This window comes from Poecile atricapillus, chromosome 13, assembly GCF_030490865.1.
Source record: "Poecile atricapillus isolate bPoeAtr1 chromosome 13, bPoeAtr1.hap1, whole genome shotgun sequence".
Classification (NCBI taxonomy): Eukaryota; Metazoa; Chordata; class Aves; order Passeriformes; family Paridae; genus Poecile; species Poecile atricapillus.
Window position 1 is genome coordinate 5,686,247 of NC_081261.1, and position 27,779 is coordinate 5,714,025.

Sequence of the window (27,779 nt, forward strand, 5' to 3'; positions counted from 1 at the left end):
ACGTACTCGCTTCTTGCTGAGGCAAGGAGCCAAGGCCACTGGAGCTGGTGGGGGAGTGGGGCAGGGCAGCTGGTGAGTCCCCAGTGCAGTGATGGGCCAGCACGGTGTCACCCCCGGCCACACGGACACACAGCAGCCTGTCAAGGTGACAACTCCTGTCTGACCCTGCAGTAAAGGCTGGTTAGACTCTGCTCTCCCCATCCAGGGTGATGTGACCTGCAGGTCTGGCCCGCCGGGATGCAGCTCTCCCTGGACACCAGTCTTCTCGGAAGTGGTGGACCTTGCTGCAATGAAAGGTGTCCTCAGGGAGTTGGCTTCTTATGACTTTTCCTCCTTTAATCACTTTGTTATGTTATCCATGGGTTTAGGTGGTGCTGAACAAGCCCTGCTGATTTTGGGCTCCTCCTTGGGATCTCCTATAGATGAAGGATTTTCAGCTTCAATAGAAATACCAATAAAACAATTGCAAGGCAGCAAGGCAAACTTGCAGCACTCTGCACCACAGCCCATGGTCTTGTCACCCATCCTGGGGACAGTTCTGATCTGTTTTTGCGTCCTCTCCACAGGGGGATGTGGTTTGTACATGACATGTACAGCCCATGCTGTGGAAAAAGACATCTCCATCTATTTTATGTGGGACTTCCCTCCAAGACTGAGTGATAATGTTCTGCCAACCTCTTTGCCAAGATATTTGGCTCGAGAGACTAAAATGAGCCAGATACGAATCTCCAGCTGTGATTCTCCAGTTCCCAGGAGTTCAGGCATAAACTTACTTACATGAACAATGAGATAATGTTACTTTGCAGCTCTCTGTCCCACCAATCCATGTGAAAGTCAACTCATTTCTCTAGGAATGATGCTGCCTCAGGCAAAGCCTGTATGACTCAGAAGGAAAAAGTATTAAAATTTTATTAATTCCCCAACCCTGTTTACATCTGATCCTTTGTACTGAGTGTCAGGACCTCTCTGAGCACTCAAGCAGCAGAGTTTCAGGACTTGGGAACAATACCATGTAATTTATGATTGCTTCCTGCCCAGTGTCTGGTCAGCACAGAACAGAACTCGAATCTCAAATCTCAGGGAGCTCTGTGGCAATCTCCTGCCTCTGCCAAGAGAAAACCAGGCCTGCAGCAGCTCCCCTAACTGCACACAGAGACCTGACAGCAAAGGTGCAGGTAACAAAAGATGAGCTCAGGACAAAGAGTCTCCCACACCACCTGCTTCCTTTTTGCTCCACTTCCCAGGAAAGGCTTTGAACCACATGTGGAAAATGGGGAAACCCAGTGGTTTAAAAACATCCTGGATCTAGAAATACTGTCACGTAAAGAAAGAAAGGAAAAAATTCCAGGAAGCTGATGTAGTTGTTGACAGGCTTGGGTGGGGGGGGGGAAGGGAGGATGATGCAAATAACTCCCTGCATGTTACACGCACGTACTGAGGTGTAAAAATAATTCCTTAGGCCAACTCTCAAGGTTCACAGACAGCCAGGATCCAGGTGCAGCGCTGCTGGGGCACAAGTGTGGCTGCACAGGTGCTGAGGCTCTTTGCCTGAGCCTGAACACTCTGCCTGGCACTTGGACATGCCACTGTGAGCCCAGTGTGGCCCTTGCTGACAGCAACACTCCCCCTCCTTGGCTGGGATTCTGACACTTTCCTCCTTCTGCGGGTTTAGAAATGGGAGAACTTGTTCCACCTCTGTGCAGCAGGACTTTCAGGTCTGATGGTGCTGGAGGAAGCTGGTGGGTAGAGCAGGGATAGCAGTGTGGAAAAGGGGTCATGACATTCAGGGTGCATGTTCCTGTTTACAAGTGCTTGTGGTGCCTTTGAAGACACCCTAAGGAGCACGCAGGCCTCCTCTCTGAACAAAAAAAGGCAACACTGGGGAAGGTGCTGTCACCTCAGAGCCACTCCTTAAACCCTAACGTGTCAAAAACAAGTGTCAATGCTTGCAACAAATATTTATACACTAAAAATGAGCAAACACAGCTGGTGTGAAATCCCTGATCACCATGCTGGGCTGTCAGCAGTCTGGACCACATTAATGAGGCTGTGCTGGAGCTGAAGCACAAGGACGGTGTGGATGGGAGCCAGAGGAGGAGCTGCAGCAACACCTGGGACTCCTCACCCTGCACCGACCCTGGGATATTTCCCACCTCTAGACTGGGAAAAAAAAATAAATCCTGTTGTCCTTTGCAAATAGTTTCTGCACACAGAGTGATCTGTCCTCTGTTATGCAAGATGTGAAGTTCTCATCTGGCCAGAAGAATGGTTAGCATTAAGCATTTAAAGCTTTTTTTTTTTTTCCTTTTGCAGTTATGTACTGAGTCAGCACAAACAGGGCAGTGACAAGAGAAAGCATTCGGAATTCTGAACCAGCTCAGCTCTGGATGAAGAAAACAAAATGTTCTTGCACACTGGTGCTAATGAAGCCTGGTTTGCAATGGCTTCGTGTGTCGTGCTTGATTGATCTTAAACTGTATTATGCAAAGCAGCAGCATTTGCTCTGCTTGTGAGGCGCTGGAGAGCCCACACATGGCTGTGGAGTGAATTAGGAGGTGAGGGAAAGAACGAGGCAGGTCCCGGGTGAACAGCCCGATGTCTCGCAGGGGAACTGGCTGGGGTGATGAAAGATGCTGCACTCCTCACCTGACAGCAGCTGCCCCTGGCAAAGGGCTGCTGCTCCCAGGCTGAGCCACACAAACAGCTAATTGTGCACTTTGCTGCAACGCTGGCTGTGGTAGCTAAAATCACCCTCATTTCATGGCTCACGAGCCAGGAACGTGCCCTTCTTGAGGGGTAAACTGGAGGCAAAACTGGTGAGCCCTCCCTGGTGGTAATTATTTTTTTAGTCAATAGCCAGGTTTTGGTGGAAAAACGAGTCATGGTGAGAAATAAACCATGAAAGGAGAGTGTCTGGTGTGAATGAGCTTCGTCCACCTGAGAAACACCCATGTGAGAGCTGCTGGGGGAAGGGATGTGCAAGGTCCTGAGGCAGGGGGTGGGAGGGGGGAACTAAAGAATGACCCTGCAGATGGGGACATGGAAAATTCCTCTGCTGGGCAGAGTCCCAGACAGACTCCAATGCACCCAGGGTGACCACTGTCCTTAATGCTATGCTCAGCTTTTCAGGGCAATGTTACCAAATGTCACCTGAGATTTCTCCAGTTTGGAGGAATCTCTTAAAAGAATAACGGAGAAAGCAATAAAGTCTATCAAGCCCACATAAAATGCGTGGTTGTTGAGCTTTTAAAACCACTCACGAGCTCTTTAATATAATTGCAATAGATTTGGAAACAAAACCTGCTCCACAGCCCAAACCTCCATCAGCCACTCCCTCAGTGGGGCATGGGTTTCACGAGCACTGAGGTCCTGCTGGTGATGTCTCTCCCTGAGCAGCCCTGCCAGTGCGTGCGTGGGTTTGGATTGTTTTTGGGGACACACAAATGAGCCCTTGGGGAATGTGCATCATCCTTATATAAATTCTGATCTACTAAGCTCCAGAGCTGCCAGATTTCAGTTGTTTTTCTCGGCACCTGCTGTGCAAGAGCTGCTTTTTGCTGGATGGCTGTGTGCTGAGGGGATGCATCTCCCTTGTGAAACCGAGCCCATCCTGAGGGGTCTGTGAGTGGGAAGGGGATTGTTCACATACAAGGTCTGAATTAATTCAGTTCTGGGCAAATAGAGCATCTGAGGGGGGTGCAGTTTCCCATGTACTTTGGAGAGTGCCCCTTTGCCCCCAAACACGGTGGGTTTCCATGGAGGCATCTGTGGCAACCCAGCCTCACCAGCCTGCCCTGCTCCGGAGCACCACAGCCAGCACTCGACTCGCACTCTGGAGAGCCTCAGACAGCTGAGGGACCCCAGGTATCCTGTGCCACCCTCTCTGGAGCACCCCACCCTTCTGTCCATCACAGAGCACATTGTGTCCCCCAGACCTTGTGCCCTGGCCCTGCTCCACAGCACCCCGGATACCCCAGGCAGCCCGCACCGTGGGTGGCTCCAAATAATCCTGGTCCCCCTCTGGGGCACCCCGAAACACCCCCAGCATTCTGCACCTTGGTGGTACTTCAGGGTGCTCCAGACCCGCTGGCACCCCGTGCCCATGTGCTGCAGAGCTCTCCTCCGCCCGGCGCACGGCTTCAGAGCCGGTGTCCGCTGCCCCGGAGCGCCCCAACATCCCCGGCTGCGGGAGGATCGGCAGCGGAGGCCCCCAGCACTCCTGCATCCCGGCTTGGGGGGGCACCCCCCGCACACCGCCCCCCGATCCCCGCACACGGATCCCCGCACACGGATCCCCGATCCCCGCACACGATCCCCGCACACGGATCCCCGCACACCGCCCCCCGTTCCCGCGGGCTCCGTTACGAAACGCGGCCGGGGCGGGGCGGCGCGGGCGGCGGCGGCCAATGGCGGTCGGGGCAGCCCCGCCACCGGCCCTGCCCGGGGTCCCTCCGGCGGGACGGGCCGGGCCGGGCCCGCAGCCGCAGCCTCCGCCGGGCCGGGAGCGTGCGGGGCAATGCGCGGGGCAATGCGCGGGGCAATGCGCGGACACCGCCGGCCCTAGGGACGGCTCCCCCGAGTGTCGCCATGAGCGGCCCCTCCAGCCCGAGCTCCCCGGGCCCCGGGGAGAGCCCTCCCGGGCAGCCCCTCGGGCTGGACCTGCTGCGCTGCCCCTGCTGCCGCCTGCTCCTCTGGGAGCCGGTGACGGCGTCCTGCGGTCACTCCTTCTGCAAGCCGTGCCTCGGCGGGGCCGGGCCGTGCCGCTGCCCGCTGTGCCAGGAGCGGCTGGAGCTGCTGGGCGTCGGGGCGGCGAGGTGCAGCGTGGTGCTGTGCGGGATCCTGGAGCGATGCGTGCCGCGGGAGCGAAGGCTGGCCGGGCTGGCGGAGCGCGCCCGGGAGCGCCTCGCCCGCGGGGACGCGCGGGAGGCGCTGAGGATGGCGCAGAGAGGGGTCGAGCTGGGTAAGGAGCGCCGGGCTCGGGGGCTGGGGGTGCGGGTGGTGCTGCGGGGGGCGAGGGGCCAGCCCAGCCGCCCGAGAGACGGGGATGCACGGGATGCCGGGCTGTTGCAGCAGGTGAGTACCGATGTGGGTGCCAATGTAGGTCACCGTGTCCCTGCAGCTCAGGGCGCTCCAAGCCTGCACGGTCCGGAGCTGGAAAACGTGGGAAGCTGGAAGTGTTGTAAGGCAAGGCTGGTGGGGATGGGGATGGGAAGGGGGAAGGCAGCTGCTGGGCATTTCTGCCACATCCGTGGCGATCCCGAGGTGCTGGGAGCTGCCCGGCAAACCGCGCTGCTCATCCCCTGCCCGGGCCCGCCGCCTGTGTCCCATCGGCCACGTGCTGGCACAGGAGAGGACAGGGCAGCGGACACTCAGTCCCATCTGGCAGCCCGGCAGCGTTTCAGGGTCGGAGGAAGAGCTCTGCCCAGGGGGTGGCTGTTATGTAAAGTGGTTGGGACTTGTCCAGTCGGGGATGGACACGTCCTCTCCCCCAGGGCCAGAGCCTGGCGAGGGCACAGCCTTGGCCGAGCTCCTGTGCCAGCCCCACCGTGCGGGTCAGCGCCCGGCCCGGCTCCTTCTGCAGCCGGCTCTGGCCAGACATTTCCCTGCAGGGCCAGGATCGGGCCAGGATCGGGGGGGTAGGGTTTGATCTGCTTTAATGTGTGGCTGTAAGTGGATTTCTTGGAAAGTAATACTTAAATAAAAGGGGTTATACAATGCGTCTGGAGCAGGGGGCTGGGGAGACGGAGGCAGAATTTCCTTTCTCCGCGGCGTTTCTATGACAGCACTGAGCTCTCCTCCCGCAGCGCAGGCTCTTATTCATCGCCTGCTGCGAGGCAAGTGCCAGAGGTTCAGGGTAAGCCTGGAAACGAAGGGCTGAGCGAACCGGTCCATCCTGGTGTTGGCAGCAGAAAACAGGTCCTTTTATGCAACCTCCAGAGGCATCCATCTCTCCTTGCACACCCTTCTTCAGAGCAAAGGCACATGCACACTTCTCTAGTACTCATTTGCCAGGCTTTTGCCTCATTGGGGTGTACAGTTACACATTTCTTTAAAAACCCTTTGTCAGTGTAAAGAGGAAACATTGCAAACTGTGTCCTCACTCTTCCCTGCACGTTCTGTTCCCCGAAAGACAGGAAAGTCTGGCTGAGGGCAACAAGGAAATTGCAGTCACAGCCTCAGCTCCAGTGAATCTGTGCTTGCTGGGGCTGCCAGGCTCAGCCACGTGGGTGGTGCTTTCAGGATGTGTTTTCCAACTCCTGCAGCCAGCTTTCAGCTGCACAATTTTTTACGGGCTGCCTTTCACTTTGAAACGGAACCACTGATAAATGTTTGACCCATGGGGATGTTTTATTTGTGCTTCAGAGTGGTGTGATAGGCCAGTTTGCAGTGCCCCGCTCAGCCCCCACTGTAGAGCAGCTCGCTTTGCTTGGGTGGAAAGAAACTGTAAACTTTTTATCTTCATTCTTTCTGAGTGAACAACAGAAAAATGTGCTGTAATGCGTAGCACAGGAGGCCCTCTGACATGCCTGGAGCGTGGAGGCTGGCGAGTCTCTGAGGCTGCCAGCTGGCTGATGGCCCTGGTGTGTAATGATATCATAGATAAAAAATAGCTGCAGCAGCAGGGAAATGCAGAATTCATTGCTCTGTTTTACACATCTGGGGTGGGGTTGTTTTTTTTTTTGCCAAATCAGTCGCTTTATTGCTGGGCTGTGCGAATGTTTCAATGGGTTTGCCTACATGGAAAATAAGACTCTAGACTTTGTACCTATTTGTACATCCCTACTCATTATAAGGGCTGGGATATTTAATCTCTGGATGGGTGCTTGTGTGATGGGACAGCAAGTTGCCATGCTTCCCGACTTCAGCTCTAATATTGGCTGATATTATAAAGGAGAACAAACTCCCAGGGACCAGGTGTTGCTCTGCTGCACCGCTCAGCATGGCCAGTGCAGCTTTTGGTGCAGGAGTGGCCATGCTGAGGTGTGCAGCAGAGCAACACCTGGTCCCTGGGAGTTTGTTTTCCTTTATAATACCAGCTTTGGTGCAGGAGTGGCTGTGCCTGGTGGTGCTGCCCTCTGGGTTAGGGTGACACCAGGCAGGGAGCAAAGTCTCACTGTGCTCTGTGCTGGGCACAGGGATGAGGAGGGCACAGCCATGGCAGAGTTTCCTCCTGTGTGATAAGAAGTGTTGGGTGCCTGGGCAGGGTGGCAGCAGAGGCAGGCAGGGAATTGGGCAGATGCTCCTGGCACCCGGCTGCCATGGAGCTGCCAGTCCTGACCTGCAGGTTGCTGGCAGAGCTGCATCAGCACCGTGTTTGAACTGGGCCAGGAGGAAACGCTGCTGGCTTTGGAAGTGCAGGAGAGACATCATCAACAGTGACGTTTCCTGATGACTGCTGATCAGCTGCCAGCCAGGCCCATGCACCCAGCTTGCCCCTGACAGAGCACCCGGCCCTTCAGCAAGGTGACATTGCCCACACCACATTTGCCACAGCAAATGCAGCAGCAGTGTCTGCAGATGGTGCCTAATTCATGATACAAGGCTGGCCTCAACGCCAGTGTCCTGCAGGGCCACCACGGGTAGCCTGTGCTGGACCTGCATGACACTGGAGGCCTCCCCAAATGGACCAGGGAGCAACAAGTCCCAACCCTCAGCAGCTTTGAGCTGATGCCCAGAGCTGGGAGGATGCAGGGCTGGATGCACAGGCCTGTTACCTCAGCTGGAGCACCAGCACTGCACTGGATGTAGGTCACCTCCATGAGCTGTGATATAACGGGGTGGGTCTGGGCATCTCTGCATTTCAAACCTACAAACATTACCACACCTGGTTACTCCAATAGAGTGGGCTCTTCCTGATAGGAAGAAAGGTCTTTATGTGGTTTTCCAAGGCAGGAAAGAAGAGGATCTCACTGCCAATTTTTTAGGAAAAGGCAGGAGCATGTAATGCTTGGTGTCATGATTAGCAATGTCTGTGGGACCTGTGCCCCCCCAGCACCCTGATGTCCCATCAGTGACATGTTACTGACAAGGAGCTGGATCCTCAGTTCTCTTCCTCAGTTTTGGGAAATCTCAGCCTTTTTCCATACTTGGAAACCCCAGGTCATGTGGTGCAGGCAGATTCTTACACCCCCCTTGGTTTCTCATCTGCCCCAGGAGAGCAATGACAGCCAGGTCACTGGGAATTCAGGTATCCAGCACTGCAGTCCTGTTTGGTAACGTGTTATTGTGACTCTGCTGGGTGAGTCACTCCACAGAGCCTGCTGTGGCCACAGCCCTGTAAGGACTACGTGTATGGTAGAGCCTTTCTGCTGCATCCCAAAGAGATGGATGAAAGCCCAGATCCCAGCATGGCTGAGCCCTGAGGCAGTGGTGGAGCCTCTTGGCTGAGGGTGTTTAGGGAAGATGGCTGAAAAAAAACCAAAGGAAAGAGCCTCAAACAATTTAAAACGGAGTATTTAGGGGAAATAACTTCCTTGCAGAGGCTTACAAAGCCAGTGTGTCCTGATGAAGAGCACTGAAGGAGCAGGCTGTGCTCAGTGTGAGGCAGTGGCACAGGGACTGTCCCACTGTGCTGGCCTTTCCCCAGCCTCATCCAGCCCCACTGCCTCACCAGGGCTCATCTCAGGGTTTCTCTTTGGGTTTTTCTCTTTGGGTGTTTTTCTCTTTGACCACATTTTCTTCCATTCTCTTCACATTCTCTTTCCAGCCCTGGACTGCAGCTCCCTGCGGCTGTGCCGGGCAGAGGCCTTGCTGGCCCTGGGGCAGTATCCAGAGGCACTGCAGGACCTGGATGCCGTGTGCAGGGCTGAGCCTGGAGAGCACGAGGTGAGTGAAGGCCACATCGACTGGAGCCAAATCTTACTGCACAGGAGCAATTTCCTCCTCTCCTCGAGTCTCCATCCTGCTCAGAATTGCTCTTGACAGACCCATTGTGTTGCTAATCAAAGTGGCAGGTGCTGTGTTGCTCTCACAGCAGAAGTCTGGCACCATGTCCATCTTTCACTCCTTCTTCAACTCTCCCTAGGCTTGGCTTTTGCAATTGCTGCACTTTGGAGAGTCCTGGCTTTTTTAGGCAGATCTAATCCGGGGAGCAGTGACATGTCCGGGTGCTTTGGCTTGGGATGGGAGCAGGCTGGAGGCAAAGGGACATTCCCTTGGGGCTGGCAGAGGAGCTGAAGGGGCACACGCTCAGCTGGTCACTGTCTCATAGTCACCACATGTTTATTCTTCTCTGCAGGCCTTCTTCAGGAAAGGGAAGGTGCTCCTGGAGATGGGGCAGAGAGCCGAAGCCCTGCTGGCATGGGAACACTGCCTGACACTCAGTCCCCATTTCCAGCCAGCTCGGAGGGAGATGGAGAAGGTGGGTGGGCTCTGCCATGTTCTGTGCTCTCATCACACAGGGAGCTGTCCTTGTCCTCTGAAGGACTCAACAGAGTGCTCAGCCAGCACAGACACCTCCTGGGCAGAAGGGTGCTTTGGGGAAAAAGAGGGAGCCTGGCAGCCCTCTCACCTCCTTGCTTTTTCCTCCTATCATCCCTTAGTGCCTGCTTTGTCCTTGCAGATCGTCATGGAAGCCGATGCTCCTCAGCCATGCACGGCTGCACAGCTGGGTGATGCTCACCTGAGCTCAGCTGGTTCCCAGGCTGATGGAGGGAGCCCAGTGCTCCCATCTTCCACACGAGCTCAGGTAAGACTGCAATATCTGAGTCTGCAAGGAGGTTTAATGTCCCTCTGGGACCTGCCTGTTGGGAATGGAGGTGTGATAAAGGAAGGTTGTGCAGGACATGCAGCCATGCTTGCCTGGTTGTGTGCTGGGGTGAAAATCTGCAGGTACCATCAGGGCTGATGCTGTGGGGACTTGGGAAACAGAGTAGACTTTCTCCTTCTGTTCATCTCACTACCTTCAGGGGGGAAAAAAAAAATCTTAAACTTTTTTTTCATCTAAAAACCACATTTGAGAATAGTTCAGACCATTAGCAGCTGATAAGGGAAGCTTGTATTTTCTTCTTTGCCTTCTATAAACAAACTTAGAAGGTTTGGAGAGAAGAGGGAATTCAGAAGATGGGCTCAGATACACCTGAAGAGCAGTTGGTATGTCTGGCCAGAGTGAACCCATGTTTTAACATGTGATGGGCAGTAATGTCTGAAGGCCATGCTCTTGCTGTCCTGCAGATGCCAGCTGTGAATGTACATGGGGAAACCTCCCGGTGCCATCGGGCTTGGGGGCACAGATGGGACTGTGCATTCAGAGGGAGAAGAGGGTTTGGGCTCAATTTCATCTTGCTGTGCCTAGGATCAGGAGGGAGAGCTGGCAGATGGCCGAGGGGATGTTGGGTCTGAGCACAGCCAGGGCACAGCCACCCTTTCCCAGCCGGGACAACGGCAAGAACCGGAGACTTCGGCAGAGAGTCAGGGCCGGTGCTTGTTGGGTGAGTGTCATCAAAGGTACCACAAATGTTTTCCACAAGGTTGTGTCATGCAAAATACGTGTTTGAAAGCCATTTTGGCTGAAAACTTGGTGTTTGCACCGTGTCCAACTCAACAAACAAATATCCCAGGGGCATGTGATGGGGCAGCTCTGGCCAGGACATTTGCTGCTTCTCATGCACGTGAGGAGGATCCACCTGATCTTCCAGTGCTGAGCTGGTGAACTTACACCAAACCTTTGGCTCCAGCTTGGTGAACAAGTTCTTGCTGAAGCCAGTCATCACTTGCTCCCCATGTGGAGTCAGGGAGAGGCTTTCTTTGGTTCCCATGGGTTTAGGTGGGTTTTGGTTTAGATTAAATTTCCATGTGGGGGACAGGACATGCCATGATCTGGGGAAGCAGCACCTCCAGCAGCATTAACTTGCCATCCAGCCAGGTGGCTGCCACATACCTGGGTTTGCATAAAGCAGTGATGGCTCATGGCAGGTCTCCAGAGACTTCCATCCTGGAGCTTTTGGGCCACTTTGCTGCCCAGTGCCTCAGTTTCCCTGCCTGTAAAAGGAGGAGGTACCACCTTCCTCTGCCAAGCATCATGAGACCCACTGACACACCAGCCATAGATGAACATGGATGGATTAATAGAGGGGTTTATGTTGTATTTCTTAGTGGTTTTGTTTTTCTTTGACACTTTGAAAGCACTTTGTGGGGCAGTTATGTCTGAGAACGAGGTCAGAAAGCAAAGATTAATTTTCTATATTAAAATTGGGGTTGTCTTCTCTTCTGCCACTATAGATAAAGAGGAAGAAACAGCAGCAGCAAAGTGTACCCAGCCATGCCTCAGGGAGTCACTGAGCATATCTGACTTGGAGTGCTCCCTCTGCATACGGTGAGTTCTCCAACAGGAGAGCTTTTAGGATGAAGAATTAGAACCTGCTGGGTTTTCTTCAGTGGTGTGAGCCTTTCCACACATCTTAACAGCAAGCTCAGTCCTGAGTACTGCTGAGATGTAGGTTTTGGTAGAGATAAGAGGGAAAGGCAGGGGCATGGAGCTCCCTGCCAGGCTGCAGGAGCTCAGATCACCCTGTCTCACTGGGGCTGTCCCCAGGGACACAGCTGTGGAGGTGGGGATGTTCAGTGGGGGTCAAAGACCAAAAGCAGTGGTTGCCCTTTGTACCTGCAGGCTGGGGCAGGAAGGTGTTGCCCAGGGAAATTCCCTCCGTGAAGGGGATATTGCAGACCTAGAGGGGAGCATTTCTGAGCTCTTTGCCTGGTGCAGGTGGAGAAGGGAATGGGGTAGAGCCTGTATTTGTCTGCCAGCTCAGGGCTGGGGAGGGGCTGGTGTTGCAGTGCCACAGGGCATGCTGAAACAGGGCTATTATTCCTGGTGTGTCCCAGGACGTGGAGCAGTTGTGCAAGTGGCTGCTGGCAGAGAGCTGGGTGGGTGTTGCACTGCCAGATGTGCAAGTCACTCAAGGTCCTGCACGGCAGCTTTTTCCAGGTCTGTGCATGGGGGAGAGAGATTGAGGCTGCATCTGATCTGAATTATGTGAATTTGGGTCTCTTCTGAAAGAAGAAAACTGTGTTTAGGAAGAGTCAGGGCTTTCTTGAGACCTTAATTTCATTTCTGATCCTGGAGCTACCTGTGAGCAATTTAAGTGCTTGCTGCTGGCTCTGCTCCTGGAGCAGGGGAAAAGGAAGCACTTTCCTTTGGATTACACACCACTGGGGGTGTCTGGGGAACCACAGCCCTGGCAGGACCAGGGAGTGCCATGTGTGTACTGGTGGGGTCTGCTGGAATTCCATGGAGACCCTGCAGAGAGAGGGAGTGGAGCTCAGGCCTGGAACAGTTCTCATCTCATTATGCAAGCCCAGCAGTCTGAGCCCAGACTTTCTAATTAAAGGGCTAATTAAAGTCTCTCTCTGGCAGACTTATCTGTGCTCCTTTCCCTTTGTTGCTCTCTGCAATCCATTGACTCTGATCATCCTTTGCAGGATGTTTTTTGAGCCAGTGACGACGCCCTGTGGTCACACCTTCTGCAAAGAGTGCCTGGAACGCTGCCTGGACCACCGGCCCAACTGCCCCCTCTGCAAACAGAGTCTGAGAGAGGTGAGGGCACGAGTCCCACGGGATGGAGCCCGAGGGAGAGCTGGGAACCAGCTCCAGCTGCTGGCTGCCTGCCCAGGGCTGGGGTGGGAAGGTGCAGGACTCTTACATTAGCAGCTCCCTGGCACGGCGATGTCAGCTCCACTCACATGGGAATGACCAGACAGTTGATAATTAAGACCAAGAGATTCATTTCCACAAGATGCCACAGTGATTTAGTGAGATTGTAAACTGGAGAAGAGAGAGAGAGAAGCAAATGCTAATTGCTTTAAAAAATGGAAATGGATGGAAAACCTGCTAGCCTGGAGATTTGATTTAATCTTTAATGAAAAGGGATTCAGATGAGACCATCAGGGAAATTAGGTTGTCATACAAGGACTGCATCACTGTCAGAGACAGGACGCTGTGTTGGACGGGCCCTGGCTCTGAGCTGTGTCTGGAGGTCTCGGTGGAGCTGACATCCCATCCTGCTCGATGGCTCAACATCCCCCAATAGATTTTATCCTTGACTTTCTCTGGTCTAAAATTACCTTCAGTTCCAATAAAAGTGAGCGTGATTCAGAGTCCAGCAGGGATCCAGGGCTTCCTCCCTGCTCTTCTCCAACCTATTTTTGTGTCTAATTCCTTTCAGTACCTGAAGGCTGGGAGGTACAGCCCCACGGTGCTGCTGCAGGACATCATGCTGGCCACCTTCCCCACACAGCTGGCTGAGCGCCGGGAGCTGCACCGGGCAGAGATGGCAGAGCTCTCCAAGTAAGCAGGGACTGCTCCTGTGTGTGTGTGTGTGCACATGGGGATTGGGAGGCACTCTGAGAGGGCTGTCCACACCCCATACCATTGCTCTGGCTTAGTTCTGCTCAAATGATGTCTGTCCCACCTCCAGGACCACATTGCAGCAGTGCTGGGTGGGTGTGGAATGCCCTATGGGGCACTTGGGGGTGAGGGACAATCTTTGCAAGGAGCTATTTTGTGGGCAGAATCTGTCTTTGGTCTCTTGGTGAGCCAAGTGGAACTTTAGTGTTGCTCTGCACTGGACATCACTTCTTGTGGTGAAGGACACCCCTGGTTTGGGGGAGCAGCTGATGCAGAGCCATTGGGATGGGATTTGCTTGGAGTGGCATCACAGTGGTTTCTCCTTCTGTCCCTCAGCCTGACCAAGAACATCCCCATCTTTGTGTGCACAATGTCCTTCCCTGGCATCCCCTGCCCTCTGCACATCTTCGAGCCTCGCTACCGCCTGATGATCCGGCGGTGCCAGGAGAGCGGCACCAGGAGGTTTGGCATGTGCATATTTGAGAATGGGAAAAGGTGAGCTCCTGGGCTCCTGCCCCAGCTGATTTACCCCTCTCTTCCTCAGCCTCAAATATCTAAAATATTGAGTAGGTCAGAGAGATTTCCTATCAGTGCCATCTCGTAGATGAAATCAGCAGGGAGGTGGTGCATTCCCCACACTGCAGAGTGAAATGGGATCGAGGAATGAGGCCAGCACTGGAGCTGCACAGAGCCAGTGGTGGCTGTTAAATACAACATTCTTGAACAGCATCTGACTCAGGATGTCTCTGAGCTCCGTGGTTCTCTGGCTGTGACCTCCAGCTCCTCTTAATGAGCACCGTGGGGAGACCTGGTTGAATCTCTGAATTTGCCCCTGCCCAGACATCTTGTTCCTGGGCCTTTTCCTGCTTTGGAGATGGTACCTTTAGGAGAAGCAGCTCTCTTGCCACCCATTACCCCAGCTCAGCCCCTGTTTTCTGTGTCCCTGCAGCTTTGCTGACTATGGCTGCATGCTGGAGATCCGTCAGGTGGAGCTGCTGGCGGACGGGCGCTCCTTGGTGGACACCATCGGCCGGCAGCGGTTCCGGGTGCTGAGCCGCGGGCACAGGGACGGCTACCACACCGCTGACATCGAGTACCTGGAGGACAGGAAGGTGAGGGCAGGGCTGGGCAAAATCCTGGGCTGCAGTGGGACAGATCCTCCCCACGGACACCTGTGTCCCTCTGGCCTCCGTTCAGGTGTCCGGGGAGGAGCTGCAGGAGCTGCAGTGCCTGCACGAGAGCACCTATCGCCTGGCCCAGCGGTTCTGTGAGCACGGAGACCTCACCTCCAGGCACATTCTGATGCAGCATGGACCACTGCCAGAGAAGGAAGAGGACATCCAGGTAATGCCCAGAGGGAAGGGATGCCCCAAACAGAGTACCAAGAGAGCCTCTGAAGCAGCGCTGTTCCTGCACTAACCACCCTGCTTCCCTACTCAGCTTCTCCCCAGAATGAACAAAACAAATCCAGTTTTTCACCCCTGTTACAGCATCTCATTCAGAGAGTTGGTAGGGCTTGTCTTGTAAATCTGCATGATGTTTCTTTATGGTTTTGAACTGGAAACTGAGCACTGAGTTCTAAAATCTTTCCCAGGGTCTTTTTCTAAATGAGAACTCAGAAACTGAACTCTGTGTTTGAAAACACTTTGGGAAAAAGAAACCAAACAAATTGGCAAAGAGGCAAACTCTGCCCCTGCAGCTTGTTGAGTCTGCAGTCTCCTTTCTCACTGTGATCCTTTGAGACAGTCATAGCTGGGCAGAGGTGAAGAGCTAAGAGGACAGGATTCAATTTGCTTATTATACTGCTCTGACAAATTCAGATTCTGTAGGAGAAAAAAAATCCCAAAATCTAATTTTCACTCCTTTAAGAAAGTGTTTCCTGTCTGGATCATTACAAATAAACTCTTGCTGGCTTGTCCCAGGCTAAGGCTGTCCTGGCCAGCAGTCATGTTAATGATGTGCTCAGGAATTACAAAACACTCAGCCTCCTTCAGCTTAACCGAGCTTTTCCTTCTTAGTTTGCCTCAGGTTATAAAACAGCTGCTTTACAAAAGCAGTGCCCAACAGCTGTGCCCTCCTGGCCTGCACCGCACCTCTTCAAATGATGGCCAGTGTTCCAAAAACATTGGCCATGCAGGATTTGGCCTGTGTTTACAAAAAGCACCGGCTTAAACAAGGAATGCGCTAGATATTTCATTGTCTCTTTACTATAGACTTTTTACCAGCTACATCTGTGTCTGGAGGCTCCCTGGGGAATGCTTGCCTGGAAATTAAATTAGTTTGTCCAGCAGTTTTGAGCCTGGATGACGAAAGGGCTGTTCAGATGAGTACCTTGGCCAAGGCTGTTGTTGCTGTCCTGACAAGAGTTTCCCATCGGCGATGCTGCCTGCAGGGCATCCCTGCCCTGACGTGGGGGTCTCTCCCTCTCTCCTCTCCAGGGTTCAGCAGACGGCCCGACGTGGTGCTGGTGGCTCATCTCCATCCTGCCCCTGGACCCGTCCTACCAGCTGAACCTGTTCTCCTGCACATCGCTGCGCGCCCGCCTGTCGCAGCTGCAGCGCATCCTCACGGCCCTGCTGCAGCAGCCCCCTCCCCGCCACCTCCTGCCCGAGCGCAGCCCCCGGGGCCGTGTCTGAGCCCGCCCTGCCCTCCCTCGGGCTCGCCTCCACCCTCGGCTTTCTCTGTGCGTTGCTTCCACGGTTTGTGTGTGGTTTGAGCCGCCCCAAGCCCCAAAAACGTGACCTCAGCGATGAGCTGGGTGCGCTGTGCCCGGCTGTGCCGTCCGTGCCACCTCCGTGAGCTGCCTGGTGCCACCGCTGTGCCACCAAAGGGGATAGTGGCACGCAGAGCTGGCTTGTGTCTCCAAAGCCAAAATCGCTTGCTGAGTGGCTTCTGTGCTGAGGAGGGTTCTCTTTAGGGAGAGGACTGAGTGCAGGGATTGCCTCCGTTTTGGTTCTTCCACTTTGAAGGATAATTTAGTAGATAATTTGGTAGATGATCCTGATTGATGCAGGAAATTTAGAAGGTGGGGAGAGGTGGCACTGGGGAAGCAGAGAAATTCCAGTGGTGTCCCCCAGCCTTGGGAGCTGATGGCTCTGCCACTGCTTACAACTTTGACTTAGTCTGTGTTTGAACAAGAGGAAAGGTTAAATTAAACAATCTGAAACTCCTGGTCTTGCTCCTAGCCACCTCCATGGCCACGTGGTGAGGAGATGGTTCTCTTTGAATGCTCTCAGGTCCAGACATCCCCTGGACACTGCCACCAGCCACTCCCCTCACTGCAAGCTCCAGTGCTCTGAAGGGACATGGGAGGGGGGATTTAGTCAGCTTTGGTGCTTTTTCCCCTACTGTTGCTGACCCTGGCTGGGTTCAGGTTACAGGGTCGGATATGGGGGCTGGGAGGAGCTGACAGCACAAGGGAAGTTTAATCTGGAAGTTTTGTTGTGTGACTTTCTGCTCCTTGACTAATGTAATTTCCCCTGTTCTGTGTTTCTTGTGGACTTTCTGCCTTCTCAGGAGAAATCAGGATCTCAGCTGAGGCTGGGCCCTTGCACTTGGGACCCAGAATAGTTCAGGATCCCCAGAAAAGCACAGTGAAGTCAAAGGGATCCAGGAAGAGTCAGTGCTTGTGTCTAGACACAGGGCAAAGACTCTCTGGAAAGACCAGGCCTCCATGGAAATCCTGAAGATTTGGATTTTTTGTCTTTCATCCATAATTCCAGTGGCTTTGGGTTCAATTCTAGGAGTGACATCCACTTAGTTATTGGATTAACATTGCTTCTGGAATTTTATCCCTGCATTTCTCAAAGGCACCACACCCCCTCAGAGAGCTGTTGGATGTGTGTGCAGGAGAGAAAATCAGGGCAGTGATCCTTACTGCAGGTATTGCTGGGCTGACCTGGGCTGGGAGACTGGATATAGCTCCAGAGAGGTCCCTGCTCAGGGCCACCACCTTTCCCTGTCCTTGTGTCTCCAGGAGTGAGAAGTCCCTCCTGTCCATCAAAGTGCCTCCCTGGAGCGACAGTCAGGAACCGAGGGCTTGCTCCCCAGGAGCCTCTGTGAGCACAGGGCAGCTCAGAGCTGGATTTGCTGCTCAACCTTTGAGCCGTGGTGCTGGCCCAGGAGCACCACAGCTCCCAAGGAACCCCATCCCTGGGATGTCACACTGGCATGGGCTGGGGTAGGTGATGAAGGGATGCTTTGCAGTCCCAGGGCAGGATGACACTAAAGTTCAGGAAGTGCCTTTCTTTTCCCCAGGGCCAGTGTGGGCTCTCCCGGTGACATCCCCACCCCAAGCCACTCACCTACCTCCTGAGCTGCCATTTCCTCAGGGTTGAGAGGTCCCTGTGGGTCTCTCCAGCAAGGGGTTGGCATGGGGGGCGTGCAGGGAGAAGTGTGGCTCTGCACCATGTCACACTGGGGAGGAGCCAGGGACCAGAGCCACCTCAGCCCGGCTGCTTTGGGAAGGGATCTGTGCAAATTGCTCCAGTTTGCTTGGAGCACCTTTGTGGTTTTTATTACTATCTTTGCTCTTGGAATTACGTGTTCTTTCAGGTCATTGAAATAAAGATCTTTGTTGTTGTTGTTCTCTTGCTGGTGTTTAATTTTTATCTGCTCATTAATAAAAGTGCTTGGGCATCCCCAGGGAGATTTGGGGACATGTGGAGAGGTGACACCCTGGCCTTTGGACAGCAAGCTAGGCACAGTGATCACAGTCCAGCAAGTGCAGATGGCAACAAGGGGAAGAAAAAACGTGGTTTTGCTTGCAGAATGTGTGTGGAACAAGACAGGAGGAATGAGCTCCTGCCTGTCATTGCAGCTAAAGGCTGTGAGCAAGGATGGGATGGGAGATCAGTCCAGTAGAGATGCTGACCAGTGTGGGATGACCCTGGAGGCAATGTCCCCAAATGCTGTGGCCAGCATCTGTCCCTGTCCTGCCTTTGCAGCCATGGGCAGAGGCCTGGGAGCTGGAGTAGGTTAGCTTTTGGCATCAGGGATGAGAGATGATCCAGGGAGATGTGCATGGGCTGCATGAGAGGGTGGTCCTGGATGGAAGATGATGTCCTGCTGGGACAGCTCTCACCTGTCTCTTGCTCCCATCTCACCTCTTCCCTCTGCTTCCCAAAGGTGCCATCCAAAATCAAGGACAAGAAGGGAGCTGCCCAGCTGTGCTGTGCACCTTTCCTGGGGACATGGAACAGCTGCAGCAAGAGAGGGAGAGGGCTCAAGAGGTCTGAGATGGCAGATAACCCTAAACAGATCCCACACCTCAGAGCAGTATCCCTGCTAACCCATTAATAACTGCTTCCATGAGGAATTATACCTTGAATTCCCCCCCAGCAATGCTCCACAGGAGCAGCTGTGCCCTGATGAAGCCCAGCTGTGAGCTATGGCTGGTGCCAGCTCTTTTGGTGGCTCTGGCAGCCCAGGCCTTGTGCCCAACCTGTGGCTGGCGTGTGCCCGGGAGTCTGGAGCTGACAAGGATCCCTTTGCCGTGTTGCCCTGCTCCCACTAGGTGTCAGGAAGAGGCTGAGTGTGGGCGAGGAGGAAGGCACAGAAGGGATGTGCAGCATCAGCTGTTGCCAGAGCCTTTTCTGTCCCTCAGCCCCACAATCATCCCGACTCCCAGCCCTGGCTGTGCTGTGCTCTCCATCAGCACAGGAGAGCTGTGCAGGTCACTTTGATCCACCTCCAGCTCCCCAGTCATGCCAGGTCTGTGCTGCAGGCTCCTCTCCCCACTCCAGCCAGTTTGCTCTCTTGGGACTGGAGCAGGGCACTGGGGCCTTTGGGGGTGTCCTGCTCCCCATCATCAGTGCTCAGGCAGAAAGGGACCTGGGGGTGCTGGTGACAGCCAAACACGAGCCAGCAGTGTGCCCTGGTGGCCAAGAAGGGCAGTGGTCCCTGGCCTGGATCAGGAATAGTGTGGCCAGCAGTAGGGTGGTCATTCTTCCCCTGTACTCGGCACTGGTGAGGCCACACCTGAGTGCCGTGTCCAGTTCTGGCCCCTCAGTTTGGGAAGGACATTGAGACACTTGAGCACATCCAGAGGAGGCAACAAGGCTGGTGAGGGGCTGGGAACCCTGTGAGGAACAGCTGAGGGAGCTGGGGTTGTTTAACCTGGAGAAAAGGAGACTCAGAGGTGTTCTTATCACTCCCTGAAAAGTGGCTGTGGGCAGGTGGGGTTGGTCTCTGTCTCCAGGCAGCAGCTGACAGAACAGAGGACACAGTCTCAAGCTGCACCAAGGGAAATATAGTTTGGATATTAGGAAAAAGTTCTTTATGGAAAGTGATAAAGCACTGGAATGGTCTGCCCAGGGAGGTGGTGGAGTCACCACCCCTGGATGTGTTTAAAAAAAGGCTGGATGTGGCACTTAGTGCCATGGTTTTGTTGAGGTGTTAGGGCTGGGTTGGACTCGATGACCTTGAAGGCCTTTTCCAACCCAGTGATTCTGTGATTCTGTGATTCTGTGATTCTGTGATCTTCCAGCCATCCTGCTGGGCATGGCCTCAGCTTGCAGGTGGGAGGTGAAGCAACCCCTTGTCCCAGCACAGAGCTGGCACAGAACAGCATCCCACAGCCCCTTCTGAAGGCAGCCCAGGCATCTCAGCCCCACTGGCATGAGCAGCTGTTTCACTGAGCAGCTGGGATGGGTCAGCAAAGGCCTGGCAATTCCTGTGCTGCCTCCCTCCCAGCCTTGCCACAGAAGTCTGTGTGGCAGAGGGGACTGCATGTGACAACCTCAGCCCCAAACCAGCAGCAGAGCCAGGGGCAGATGGGTCTGTCTCTGTGTGGGCTCCTGATGGCAGTCAGGGCCCAGGAGGAACCAGGCACCTGCAGCACAGGAGGTCCTGGCTGCCAGGCCACTGTGATTTACCTGCTGCCTAAGGACCTGAATTCCTCCCCTGCTCATCCCAACAACATCTAGTAATGATTTCTGGACTTTATGTAACGCTACTCTGGGTTTTACAGGCAGGAAGTGGGGTGGGAAGAGGAAATGTGCTGCCCAGGGTCACACAACGAGGTCCCTGGTAGTCACTCACACCCACCCCACCCAGCCTTCCTCTGTGGGTGATGTATCCTGCACCTGGTTTTCCATCTGTGGGGAGGTGGAAACCAGTGCTAGCACTGGCTCCACTTCCATCACCCCAAAATGTGACCTCCTCCCCAGCAGCATCATTTCCTGCCTTTCTGTTCAACAGCTTCCCATGGAGACATGGGTGACAACTTCCCTCACCTAACAGTGTGGGCAAGCAATTAGATAAAGAGGTAAATAATTAATACAGCAGGTGTCAGACTGTGCCTCATATTTCTTTAACAAATGGTGCATTTCCAAACTAATTAGACCAGCCGGTACTTGAGAGAGCAGAAAATCAACACAAGATTGTTCGAGCTGAGATGTTCTTCTCTAGCAATGCTACGTTCATGCTGGAAGAGGAGCACAGTACATGTTAAAGTTAATGAAGGTGGGAAGAAAAAGGAAAAAAACCCAGCACCTAATTTTTTCCACCCTTTAGCAATGCCAGTTGGTGCAATGAAAGATGGGTCGTATTGTTCCTGCTTTTTCAGAAGAAAAAAAAAAAACAACAAAGGAAAGCAATGAAGACAGATGTGCCGTCTCTTTCAAGAAACTCACCCACGGGATGTATTCAAAGCTGGAAAATGACAAGTGATGAAAAAAAAAGTGACTGCTGGAGCAGTTGGAGTGGGACCTGCCTATTCACCTGGAGAAGTGGTAGAATCAGAGCAACACTGAATATCCTGAGTTGGAAGGGACTCACGAGGAACACTGAGTCCAGCTCCTGGCCCTGCACAGGACAACCCCAAAGATCACACCATGACAATGTTTGGGATCTTGTGATTGTGCTGTCCCTCCCTCTGGGCAGGCTGCGTGAGGGGTGAAATCTGTACGGAGCAGAGCGTGGTGATCACGGGCATGTGCTGAAGGTGACCCAGGGCACAGATCAAGTGGCAGCTGGATAAATGCCTTTGTCTCCTGTGCAGAGCATTGTGGAGGTGCTGCTCTGGCATTCCCTGGCTGTGCTGCAGATGGGAACTGTGCAAAGCCAAGCCCTGATCCGAGCGGGAGATCTGGGATGATGCATCAGGTGGGGCTGCCTGAACATGAAGGTTGGTAATTCACACCATAAATAATCTGATTTACAATGACAACCTTTCTGCAAAGGCTTTTCCAAAGCCATTTAGGCCCCTCAGATCCAGAAACACTACCAGCCTGCAACTGGGAAGCTCTGGATTTTGGACAGTAAGGAGGGGCTGCCTGCCACACCACCTGACTGAGGATCACCTTTCGGCCCCTGGGGAGCACCTGGAGCAGGGATTAACCCCTGAGTCTCTGCCCCCAGCCACATCCATCCCAAGTGCCCCTTGGTGATTCGGGTTCTCCCCGCTGATTCCTGATTTCACAAAACCTTTTGAGCCCAGGCAAAATATTTGCAGGACTGATTAAATATCGAGGAAATGGGAAACTTGTTAAAGGTGTGGAACTTATATAAATACAGCATTATTAAAATAAAATGTGACTTTTAGCGAGGACAGCTCTCTCAGCTGGGCTGTGTTTACCTTAATTTTTTTCCTCCATTAATTACAGTCTGAGAGGAAGACTTGTGCAAATTGAAATAAATTAATCGAATTTGTTTAGAGTTTTGTGTGTCTGGCTTATGGGGATTGCAATTAAACTGGTATGTTTGGTGTATTAAATTACATTGCCTAGATCTATTCTTCCCTTTTCAAGCACCATGAATGTGAAAAGGCAGAAGTCAGTGACAATTAGAAGGTAAACAGGCAGTGTGAGTGATGGTTATTTTACCTCCTGTGCCTCAAGAATTTCACTCTTTGTAAGTATTGAGGCTCATTCTGTAATGAATAGATCCCAGCTCTGTGCAATGAAAGATAAAGGGGAGATGATGGAGCAGAGACCAGGGCACATCCCAGCTCTGCCCTGGCAGAGGGAACAGTGATGTGGGTGGGAGTTTAGTCTGATTCTCCAGGAAAATCAGGCTCTGTGACTCAGCAGCCTTGTGTGTGTTCCTGCTGGTTCCCACCAGCAGCTGCCCAGTACCACCCACGTTTGACACAGGGGAAGAGGCTTCCAGATATATCGAGGTCCTGGCAAGGTCTGTGAATATGAGAAATGAAACGGATGAAAGAAATTCATCTTCCATTGGGGAGGAGAAGGGGATGCTCAGCCCTTGTTAGACAGCAGAGAATCTACACCACAGTCTTTTTTAAGATGGGTATTAAAGAGGAAACCTCACTTCACTGGTCTCATCCAGTTTTCTCTGGTCTTGTCCCAAACCAGCCACAGGAACAGGCTCAGTGGGAGCTTGCTCCAAGACCCTTGAGCCCCATGGAGAAGTGCAGCTGAACTTCATGAGGGATTCCAGCACAGACTAAGGAGAATGGGGCAGTTTCCTCTATAGAGTAAAAGGAATTCTGAGAAGAGGAAGAAGGAAATCCAAATTTTAGTTGGTGAAGCTGTGCTGTCCACCCAAGGTGACTCCTGGGGGACAATTCCTGTAGCATTGACTCAGGCAATAGAGACAGGCAGGAGGTGAGGAGGGTGTCCCAGAGCTGTGGGGGCACGCAGACACCCAGGGAAGTGCTCTTCAGAGACATGTAAGTAAGGTGCTTCACTCCCCTCCCTGCCTTGTGACTCGTTTATGAAACCACAGAGGATTCAAAACTCACCTCCTGTCCTTTCCCTGCCACCCCTCTCCCTCCACTGCTTCCCGAGCCATGCTCAGTCCAGAAGTCTCGCTGCTGTTTGTGTTCCTGGTAAAACCCATCCATCATGCCCCAACAGGAGCAGATTCCCATGGGAATCCCCCGTTGGCATTGCTGTGTAGAACAACCCTACACTGTTCTCACCTGCTCCCACCGCACTGGGCTCTGCTGGGAGGGCAGGAGGACACAGCCTCCTCCCTGGCCATAAACAGAGGGTGAGCAGGGCTGCCAGGGCCCAGCAGTGTCTGGCAGATATGTTTCCTGCAAGCAAACCTCTTCACCTGGCCATTGCCCGAGCCCCGATGATGTATGGAGTGGCTGGGCTGCAATAGGATTTCTACCCAGAATATTGGCTGGATGATAAAGGAGTCTGTCTGCGGTGATAATTGCACCATAAATAGCTCTGGGTTTGGTAGTGAAGAGTGAGGCATTCGAAAACCTCACTCTCTGGATTCCTCCCACTTCCTTCCATCTTCCTGACTGCTAACAAGAGGGGAGAGCAGCTCGTCGGTTTTTAGCAGCCACGAGAGGTTTATTGTGCTCAGACACAGCTGGGCACCTTCCTGCCCATAAATCTTAATAGCAAGAAAGGAGAGAGGGGGGAAAATCCAGCCCAGTTGGGTGATTACTGAAAAGCAGCAGGTAGGGCTGGATTGTGGCACAGCTGTCCCTCTTCATTGTCTCCGCTGCAAAGACGCCGCTGTCTCATTCCCTCCTCCAGGCTTCCCCTGGCTCTTCTGAACACCCCCGGGAACCTGGGGGTAAATATCCTCCTTACTCCACTGATGGAAACTGAAAACCTGCCAGCCAGCCCCAAACACTGAAAAATGAGCTCAAACTGGGGGGTGCTGTGAAAGTCAAGGCTGGAAAGACAATAAATATGACCAGACTGGAAGCTCTCTGGCTCCTGGATTTGTGAACCTGCAGAAAGCACATGGATGCCTTGTCTTTTCTTCCCAAAAAAAAAGATGGGAAATGGATCTGACTTCCCTGGTACCTTTACCTGCTCTTGAATTCCAAAAGATATTGGAATAAACAGAGGGTTTAACCTCTCATGTTAGGGTTTCTCACTCACATTAAATGCAGGTTCTCCTGAGTTCTGTCCCCTGCACAGATTTGCTCACTGCTCACAACCAGCCACCAGCTACTTTGGGGAGAGTGGTGTAAATGGAAAAAGTGGTCAGGACTGAGTGGAGGCATCTCCTCATCAAATTTTATTCGTGGGTCAGTGAATTGCTGCTGTGGCATTCCTTTTTCCAATGTGCAGTGCCCAGATTTGCTGCAAATAGCTAAAAGATGGACTGTGTAGCACAAATACTTTTTATAAGCTTGGAGATCCTGCAAGATCCTTGGCAAAATTTCAACCTTGAGGAGTCAGGTGTGACAAATGCTGTGACAATCCCATTCTTGGTTCCTGGGTCCCAGCTCAGACTGACAGGTTACAACATCCTGTTGTAACCCAGACACACTGACACCACTGTTGTTTTTTTAGGAAAGTGATTAAATCTATTTTTTTCTAGAATTTTGAAGGGTCAAGGACTGAAGGGGGAAAATGGTTCTCCTTCCTGGACACTTTATAAAGCTCCCACAAATAACTCCAGTAGGAGGAAGGCAAATTTTATTCTCAGATGGGAAAAGAGATGCTGAAAAGGCAATTTTTAAAGGAATTGAGTAGAACTGGGGGAATTCCATGCCCAGTGTCCACATTGCAGCAGAACCATTCAGCAGGCATGGAGTCAGTGCTGGGGCTCACACTGCCAAGAACAGGAGCAGCTCTCTCCTTTCTGCAATGAAGGTGCAATGAAGGCTGCTAAGCAGGCAGAAGCTTTTCAGCTCCTGTACAAATCTATAAGCTCCCCCAAACCTTCCTCTCCTGCACACTCAACAAATCCAAATACCAAATATAGAACATGATTTTTCTTCTTCTTCTTTTTTTTTTTTTTTTTTTTTTTTTTAATTGCCATACTGTAGAGTTTGAAGCAAAACAGTTTACCCTGTTAAAGCTTTGAATTTGCAAGTTTAAAGCTTTCACAGTTCCAGGTGCACCCAGAAAGATAAGGGAGCCTGGAGGTGCGATGTTGTACCTAGAAATAGAGAAATAAAACTGTGATTAATTTGAAGGTAGTTCTTAATGCTCATTATTTCATAATTATCTTCTGCTATTGTTACAGTGACCTCACCTGAGCTGATATAGGATGGCACAAATCCCCTAAAGCAAACAAGGGAGAATTATAATGAGCATTTGAAAATGCCAGAGATCCCGAAAGCTTGGGACCAGGGAGGGAATGAATGGGCAGAAGAGAGTGGTGTGTTCCTCCCACTGACTGCTCCTCTGCTGATGCCAAAAGCTGTGGCATGGCCAGCATGGCCTGGGATGTGCAGAACACCAGTCCCTGTTGGAGGATGTTACTGGGATTCCTGGCAGGCCATGTGAAACCTGGCTTCATAAAGCAGATCCCAACATTTACTTGTCTGGACACAGAAGGAGGAAGAGAACCAGCCCAGGCTTTAAAAATATAATGAGCCTGAAGAAACAGCCTGGGAGCAGAGGGATCTGTGCTGTGGATGACTCAGTGGAATGAGGCGAGTCAGGGCTTTGTGGAAGAAGCTTTGGGAGAAAGCAGCCAGAGCTGAGATGAGATTAATCAAGTAGCAAGAGCTGCCCAGACATGGCTATTCTTGGCTGTTTTATTAGAAGGGAGATTACTGCCTATGGTCCCTCAAAACAAGTTTCAAGGCAATTAAACAGGCTTTTCAACAGGTCCCTTCCTTACTCAGCAGCTCTGCCTCACTCAGCTTGTCTGGCACAGGGATGGATTTATGCAAGGTTGGATGCTCTGGGTCTGGAGAAGCAGGAAATCCTCATGGGGGCTGCACTGGCCTCCAGTCAGTGCAAACTGCACCACCCTGAGCTCTGTGCCCTGTTTTTCCTGGCCTTTTTCCTGGCAGCTGCTCTGCCTGTGCCACCTGAACAGACAGCTCTTCCTCCTCCTGCCTGCTTGAGGCTGGACTTGGAAGTCCTGTTGACAAAAACAGGTGAGGTGGGAGATTTGTGCCACCAGCACCCCAGATCAACAGTGAGGACACAGGGCTGGGGCACCCACAAGACTGTTCTGGGGTGGGCATAGCAAATGCAACCAGTTTTTGGCACAAAAAAATTAAAACCAGGCCCGTATAATGTTTCTGTATCTGCAACAAATGAGTTCCATGGTTTGGAGCTGAAATAAGCTGTCAATGTTTGACTGTCTCTGGGAGTTAAAGCTTTATGCAAATGGTAGTGAGATTTTAGTCCAGGCCAGGAAAAAAGACATCCACTCTGAAAGTTATTAATTTTCTTGTCCTTACTTTTGAAAGTCATTCTCTGAGTTTTATTTTGTCAGCTTTCTCTCTCCTTTGAAAGCTCAATACCACCCACAGCACTGGGTACTGCTGAGCTCTGGCTCTAAGTCAAATCCACTTGCCTTCAGGGAGATGGAAACTAATCAATGAGGAATATTAAACAATATGAAAGCCTCAATGATTTTTTTATTTCCCATAAAGGTCAGAGTCCCCCTGGCAGCTCCACGCTAACACTGAGATAAAGGTGGACGAGAGAGATGACAGATCTCAGAAAAAAGTTCTCATTCCCCTGTTTCCTGCAGAAAATGTTTTCTTACATTAAGGAAAAGATCCCAGTGCTGAGCAGGCTCAGGCTGGCTGGGCTGCTGGGCTTCTGCTGAACTGAATTTCAATTTTTCAGGTGCTCATGGGGAGCCTGGGCTGTCTCAGGTCTGGGCTTGCAGGTGTGGTGTTGCAGGGGAATGGGGTCCAGCTGCTTTTCCCAGCATCTTTTCCCAGTCTGAGGGGCTCCAGGGTTTTGCTGGGAGGAGGATGATGCATTCAGGCTGCCCCAGGGATGCTCAGCAGAGCTTGCCAGTGGGATTGTGGGATCCTTCAGTTGACTGAGTATAACTCATCTGCCTCCAGCTGCCTGAGGTTGGGGGTTTCACTGGATGCCTGACAGGAGATTCTAGTCCAGATTCAGCCCTGGGTTCAGCTCGTGATTTGGCACCTTGCCTCCCTCTCAAAGGTGCTGGGATGCAAGGAGGCCTCTCATGTAATAAGAGGTAAGGTGCAGGATGCAACCCAGCCCAGCCTCTACTGACCACAGAAAAGTCACAGAAATATAAACCCTGAAGTGTATCCATTGTTCTTCTCTGCACAGGTCCTTCTATTCCTCTGGTGGCAATAAGAATTTAAATAATTTCAAGGTGAAGATTATTTTTCTTTCTGAGTGATCTTAACAAGTCACTTTGCACTGTGTCTGGGACTTGTGTCCCTCTTTAAGGCTGATGCCACTTAACTTTCATTTCTATATCCAGTAATATGAAGAGGTTGATAATATTGAAGCACCAGTGTGAGAGACTTGCTAAAGGGAGACCAATAATCAGTTGAATCCTTGTTTCCATTCTAATAGCTACCTGGTTAAAATCTAAATCTTTTATTTTGAGCATTCCTGGCAGGGCTGAAAAGCTGCTGACACAATAGTTCAATCCAGCCAGAACCACTCAAGCCCCTTTTTGTATTTAAGGTTTGTAAAAAACCACTGCAATTAGCAAAACAAGGGGAGGAGAACAGCAGGAGGGACCTTGAAGAATGCCAAGCTGCAGCAAGGCAGTGCTCACTGGATGGAAAGCCAAGGAGCCAGGAGAT

At 52.4% G+C, this 27,779-nt stretch overlaps 1 protein-coding gene across 1 annotated transcript; it reads left to right on the forward strand.

Moving 5' to 3' along the window:
- The first annotated feature begins 4,439 nt into the window (after positions 1-4,439).
- Positions 4,440-17,937, forward strand: LOC131584026 (LON peptidase N-terminal domain and RING finger protein 1-like). The gene is made up of 12 exons (XM_058848761.1): positions 4,440-4,960; positions 8,708-8,826; positions 9,239-9,361; positions 9,563-9,688; positions 10,295-10,430; positions 11,221-11,314; positions 12,421-12,535; positions 13,164-13,285; positions 13,682-13,840; positions 14,295-14,457; positions 14,543-14,689; positions 15,784-17,937. Exons 1-12 carry the CDS (start codon positions 4,588-4,590, stop codon positions 15,979-15,981), a joined length of 1,875 nt encoding a protein of 624 aa, XP_058704744.1. The 5' UTR covers positions 4,440-4,587; the 3' UTR covers positions 15,982-17,937.
- Positions 17,938-27,779: the final 9,842 nt, after the last annotated feature.

Excerpts from the sequence above, each read along its gene's own strand:
- LOC131584026 (XM_058848761.1), top strand. The coding sequence starts at position 4,588 with ATGAGCGGCCCCTCCAGCCCGAGCTCCCCGGGCCCCGGGGAGAGCCCT. Across the intron at positions 9,689-10,294 it reads CATCTTCCACACGAGCTCAG|GATCAGGAGGGAGAGCTGGC; the intron begins GTAAGACTGCAA and ends TGCTGTGCCTAG. Across the intron at positions 13,841-14,294 it reads ATATTTGAGAATGGGAAAAG|CTTTGCTGACTATGGCTGCA; the intron begins GTGAGCTCCTGG and ends GTGTCCCTGCAG.